The sequence below is a fragment of the Lipotes vexillifer genome, unplaced genomic scaffold (assembly GCF_000442215.2).
Source record: "Lipotes vexillifer unplaced genomic scaffold, Lipotes_vexillifer_v1.1 scaffold1197, whole genome shotgun sequence".
Lineage (NCBI taxonomy): Eukaryota > Metazoa > Chordata > Mammalia > Artiodactyla > Lipotidae > Lipotes > Lipotes vexillifer.
This window is the reverse complement of record NW_006780020.1, coordinates 602569-608363: the sequence shown is the minus strand read 5'-3', so window position 1 is coordinate 608363 and position 5795 is coordinate 602569. Positions and strand designations below refer to the sequence as shown.

Genomic DNA, 5795 nt, shown 5'->3' with positions numbered 1-5795 from the left:
AAGAGTCCAAGTCACCCAGGGAGGAGCTGGGCATGGTGGGCAGGGACCACTCTGCTGGCCTCTCCCAAAAGCAGGGGGCTCACACCACTGCCACTGCCGTTCCCCTCCACAGAAAACCCTCTCGGGAGGCCCCGGCTAGCCCACAGGCCACTGGGTAAAGGCCCGGCTGCCCTCTGGGGCAGTCCAACCCTGCCTCAGATAGCCCGGCGGGGCTGGGCAGAAGAGAGCGTTGCTGGAGGGTGCCGGGCCCAGGTTTTCGAGGGCTGGGAAGGATTTTTTTAGAGAAAGGGAAAAGGCGGTGTCAGGAACCGAATGGGACGACCTCCACAAAGCAGGCTGGGCAAAGTCCCATGATGGCAGGTCGCTAGGAAGAGATTCCAGGGGCGGCAGGCCGCTGCTGCTCCCAACCCACACCTGGAAAAAGGGCAGAGAGTGCAGGTTACCCCCCCAGGCCACCGGGCATGCCCCCACTGCCCTCTGGGCTCCTCCTACTCTGCTGGGCTGCTCAGCACACTACCTGGGAGAGTCAGAATGTGCTCCGTGATGAGGGACAGAGGGAGAGGAGGCAGCGAGGCACAGGCGCATCCCAGCAGGCCCCGCCCTGGTCACCTGGCCGTCCGGGAACACCTCCGCACCTGGCCCCTGGGGACTCTCTGCCCCACCTACAGCACGTCCGTCCATCCCTCCTATTATCAGTCTCCCCAGACCCTCCTCCTTGCCACCAACAGGATAAAGAGAAGCAGGTGACCCCATCAGACGCTGCAGTAAACACCCCACAACTCTGTTTCCCACTCAGATGGTAGGAACTTGGCCCAGGAAAGGGGGTACGACCAAGGAGAAGATAGAAGTGTGTTTTCCACCCACACAGGAATGCTCAGTGGCCAGGAGACGAGGCTCAATTTTCTGGGCATCACAGAGCCCCCAGATATTGTTCAAGCAGACAAACCACGGGTGAGAATCTTGCCCAGCCTCCCCTACCTACTGCTACACAAAGAGCTCTCAAGGACAGGAAACCACCTCGCTTTCCAGTTCTCAGAAGCCCTTGGCTGTGTGCACACGTGGCTCAGGATGGGTTAAGCAGGTGCCAGTGATCGCACCACTCCCTGCCTCCTTCACCCCGACCCCTGCGGCCTGGTGCTCTGAGCTGAGGGGACCCAGAAGGAGCTCCAACTCAGGTCAGGCTGCTGGGCATACAAGGGGAAGAGTTGTTGGCTGGACCACCAGGAGCCCTTAAGAAGCCATTCCCACCCCACGGTGGCCCCTGCAAACTGCTGGGAACCAGAAGCTGGACCCAGTGGGGTGCCAGTGCCCCCAGGACGACACTTGTCCAATGTGGCCCACCATCCAAGGAGCTGGCAAACGCCAGGAGAGGAAAGCCAAGCAACAGAGCAAAGACAGAGACGGGTTGGGAACCAGGACCCAGCGACCAGGAAGGAGGGGACATCAGCGGTGGGAGGGAGGGGGCTGGGGGAGAACAAAGGAGAAGAGCAGACAGACGGTGGGGGGACAGAGGGGGAGGTGTGCACAGCGGTGGTCAGTCAGCCAGCCCAGCACGCACAGCAGCTGGCTCACGGCCGTAGCTGTGAGGACAGCAGCATTCTCTTTCAGCCCATCTCTGCCCCGGCCCAGCCCCTACCTGACACTTGTGAGGCCGCTCAGAGGTGTGCACCTGCTTGATATGTCCGTTCAAGTGATCAGGCCTAGGAAAGAGAACCAAAAGAGACTTTAAAACAAGACCTTAAGAGAGGGGGCTACAAACTTGGCCAGACCCCTGCCCCCACAAGGCTGGAGAGGACTCCCTCACCCCACCCCAGCATGACAAAGAAAAGTCACCACCCAGCTCTGGCTCCTGAGGCCCAGGCCTCTCTGCCCTGGATTTCTCTAGAGGGGGAAGGGGAGTGAGCATTTGTCTCTGACCTTGCCTACCCGTCTCCCCCCACCAGAAACTCAATGATTTCTAGGACCCAAGGAGGGGGCTTTAGAATGAGACTGGGCTGCCTTGCTGCAGCCTTTCCGGGAGGGGGTATGTGTGATTCATTGTCCAGACTGAAGCCCCTTAGAAACTCAGCATTCCCCTCCCCCAGCCTCTCCCACCACAGCAGCCAATGAATGCCACCCGGATGGAATTCAGTCCCCAGAGGCCAAGGGATGAAGCCTTAAGCCCCCAGCTGGGCTGGTAAACCAGATGCCCGACAGAGCAGGTGGGCAGGGGCTGCCTGACCGGTAAGACTGGTTCCTGCTTGGGGCCCCTCTGAGGGAGTTCTCCATCCCTACGTTCATACACACAAGGCCCTCAGTACCCAGGCAAGTTAAAACGAGCCTTTTATTCTGAATATTCTCTTAAGAGGAAAAACAACCCTCTGCTTGCAGACAAGTCTTCAGTTCCTTATCAGGCTCACTAAAAAGTCAATCTAAAACGACATCCTGCCCTCCTTCCTCTCTGTCCAGTGAACATAAAGGGGATCTGTGGGTTCAGGTGGGCTCTGGAGCCACCAGGTCAGAGCAGATCAAAGGCTTCGCTGTTCAGAAGAGACTCTGGGTGCCCAGCTCTGTGCCCCGTGATTCCAGGGCTGTGAGAGGCAAGGCCGGAGTCTACTGACTCAGGATTGCCAGTGCTGTGCAGGGGGACATGGAGGCATGGGAGCGTAAGGAGTCCCAGATGCACTTGTTTCAGTCCCTCCCCCGGCGGCCATTCAAGCGGGGAAAGTCGCTGGAGGAGCCTGGCCTCCCGCCCCCAGAGGGGGCCCCTCGTCTGGTGCCGGAAACACAAAGGGAGCCCAGGGAGAAGAATGGTGAGGCCCGGTGGCTGCGGCCTGAGGAATCCGGCCCCTTCCCACAGGCCCCAAGGAAGAGAGACGGTAGGGCACGCCTAGTGCCAGAGAACTTCCCTGAGGGAAGAGAAAGCAGTTCTTGGCCACATCATTTCAAAATCAGGGCCGTTAAAAACACTTTCCCCAAACCTGACATGGCCCTGCAAGGTCAAGTGAGCCCCCTGCAAGTCTCACACCCCCAGCTCTTGGAGAGGAGCTATTCCATGAGTTAGGAATAGGACAAGTCATGGGGGATGGGCACCATTCCTCACCTGGAGAAGCCTTTCCCACAGCTCTGGCAGATGTAGGGCTTGCCCACGGACCCATCGTGGGACCGCACGTGGTAGGACATGCGATCTTTCCTCTTGAACCGCAGCCCACACACGGGGCAGGAATAGGGCTTCTCCCCCGAGTGGGACAGCTTGTGCCGATTGAGATGGTACACGTCACGAAAGATCTTGCCGCAGATCTCACAGGCCACCTGCTTCCTGGTCCGGCTCCTCTTTCGGGGGCCGTCGGGGTCCTCAGAGATGGGTAGCCCATTCTCACCCAGCCTCGGAGGAGGAAGGTCGATGTAGCCCAGCTGGAGGCTGGTGACACCATGCTGGGCCTCGTGCTGCCGGAGCCGGTTGGCATCAGTGAACACCTTCCCACACAGGCCACATGGAAGGATGCCTGCCTCCCTCAGGCCCCCTGGGGACCCGAACATTGAGTCCAGCAGGTTGGCCTTCCTTGGGCGGCCCCGGCCTCGCTTGCCAGTCAGGGGAGGGGCACTGGATGCCACATTGGGGAATGGGGAAGTCAGCAGTTGGGGGGACAGGGGTCCGGCCACCATGGGCAAGCGGTCCACCCCAGGTAACACAGGCAGGGAGGCTTGGCTCGCAATGGCTGCACCAGCCGCCCGAGCTGCCTCCTCCTCAGGCTGCATGCTGCCTGCGATGCCATTGCTGTTAGCTGCCAAGGCTGCCCCATTGGTCATGTCCAAAGGGAAACCCAAGTCCGAGGTCCCAGGGGGACGAAACAGCATGATGTCAGCCCGGGCAGGGGGCACCAGGATCTGCACATTGGACTGTTTGATGACTTCCTGGCAGATCTCAATGACCGACCTCATCAGCAGAAACTTGGCGGCCGTCATAAGCTCGGGGAAGCTCTCCAGGCGAACCACAATGCGAGAAGTGTAGGCGAAGTCCAGGATGTCCCCGAACACCTTGGAGCTGATGGTGTGCATCTCCAGCTCCCGGCTGCCCCCAGCCCCGCCGCCCGGGGCCGCCGCTGCGCCCCCCACGTCAGCAGGACCCCCGTCCGCAGCTCCGCCGTCGCCCAACTGGGCGCTGAACACCGACTCAAAGTACTCGCTGCAGGCAGCCAGCACCGCGCGGTGCGCTGGGAAGCTCTCGTCGCCCACCCGCAGGAGCACATCGCAGAAGCGCCCGCCGTTTTTGCGCTGCTGGTTCAGGTTGTGCAGCATCTCCGTGCTGTGTCTGCTCACCTGGTAGGTGTAGCAGCCCGACGGGCCGCAGGAAGCGTCGTTCACTCGCTCCATGGCCGCCGCCCCCTCCCCACAAACCGGGCCGCGTCACTTGCCAGCCCCACTCCCTTCCCCTAGGCAGCAAGAAGCGGGGTGCAACGAACGTGTCTACACTCCCCACACGTGCCGGCCCGGGGATCTGTAGTCTCGCAGGTGCGCGGAGCGCACACGCCCCCTGCCCGGATCGGACTGTCTAGACGGCAGGGTACACCACCTCCCACATAGCTGCCCCCACCCCTGCTGGATCGTGCACTCCTCTCTCCTCTCCGCCCGCCCGCCTCCCCTTCTCGGTCTACCTCTGGGGGGTACGCGAGCACAGAGGTGCGCCCCTCCCGCAAACGCGCCTGCCACCTCCCCTCCCGCCCGCCAGGCGGCGCCGGCGCGCAGCCAAGGGGGCGCGCGCGCGCGCGCGCGCAGGGAGGAGGAGGAGGGGTTTGTCGCGCAGCCGCGCGCGCCGCGGTTTTACCCGGGCCCGCTGGGGGCGCGCGCTGCGTCCCCTGCAAAGCGCGAGCCGGGGCGGGGGCGCCGAAGCGGAGGAAACAAAAGGCTAAGGCTAAGGCGGCGGCGGGGCGCGCACCGGGGCGGCAGCGCGGGCCGGGTCCCGGAGCTTGGCGGGCGGAGTCGGTAGCGAAGGCTGGAGCGGGCGGGCGGCGGCAGCGGCAGGGCGGGCCCTTTCCCGGGCCGAGCGAAGGCGGCGGCGGAGCGGCGGCGCTGCGGCCCTGGGCTCCGTGTGTTCGGAGCGGAGGAAAGATGGCAGCGGCTGCACTTCCTCTTGCACTTTCACCCCTGGGGGGAGGAGAAGGAGGGGGCGATACCAACAACACCCCCCCTCCGCTTGCAGGAAAAAAAAAGATACGGCGAGCTCGGCTTGGGGGGGCCCCGGCGCCCCCGGCCCTGCACGTGCGCACCCGAATCCCTGGCCCGGACCGCCCAGCGCTGCAAACTTTCCACTTTCTTTGTCCCGAGCCCCCCCCTGCACGTCCCCCCTTCCCTATTTATACACCCCCCCCGCAGCTCCGCTCCCCCCCGCTTCCTGCCCCCCCTCCCCAGTCCCCTGCTCCGCCAATGCTAGCGCAGACTGGGCCCCCGTCCGGCCCCCGCCTCGCCACCCCGCCCGCGGGGCCGGGGGCTGCAGTCTCAGCCCCCCCGGACCAATGCAAACGAAGCGCCTAGCCAGCAAACCAGCTCCCACTGCCCCTCCCTCCCCGCCAAGAGTGGCGGAGAGCGGACGGGGCGGGGGCTGGGGGGAGACCGAGGGGCGCAGATGTGGGCCCCCCAGCCAGCGATGTGCACCCGTAAGTCGAGCGGGCGTTGGTTACCCTTCGGAGGCCCCCTTCGATGCCCGAAATCCCCAGAAGTCGTCTGCAAGCGCCTCCCCGCTACCAACCCCAGAGAGGGCTTGGGGTCCTGGCTAGGGGCAGGCCGAACCTTCGGAGCTGCTTCTGGACCCCGCGCAC

General features: G+C 63.5%; 1 protein-coding gene across 4 annotated transcripts in view; it reads right to left on the bottom strand.

Annotated features, from left to right (window-relative positions):
• PATZ1 (POZ/BTB and AT hook containing zinc finger 1) overlaps nt 1-5010 on the bottom strand; it is a 19395-nt gene extending 14385 nt beyond the window's left edge. For 3 of the 4 annotated variants that reach the window (XM_007453174.1, XM_007453176.1, XM_007453175.1), the window contains exons 1-2: nt 3083-5010; nt 1637-1700 (exon numbers count right to left, since the gene is read on the bottom strand). In XM_007453174.1, coding sequence (XP_007453236.1) covers nt 1637-1700; nt 3083-4353 — 1335 coding nt within the window. In that variant the 5' untranslated portion in view covers nt 4354-5010. Of the gene's footprint in view, nt 1-135; nt 415-1636; nt 1701-3082 lie in introns of those variants that run through there. The other variant, XM_007453177.1, reaches the window with a different exon arrangement.
• Between the last annotated feature and the right edge of the window lie 785 nt (nt 5011-5795).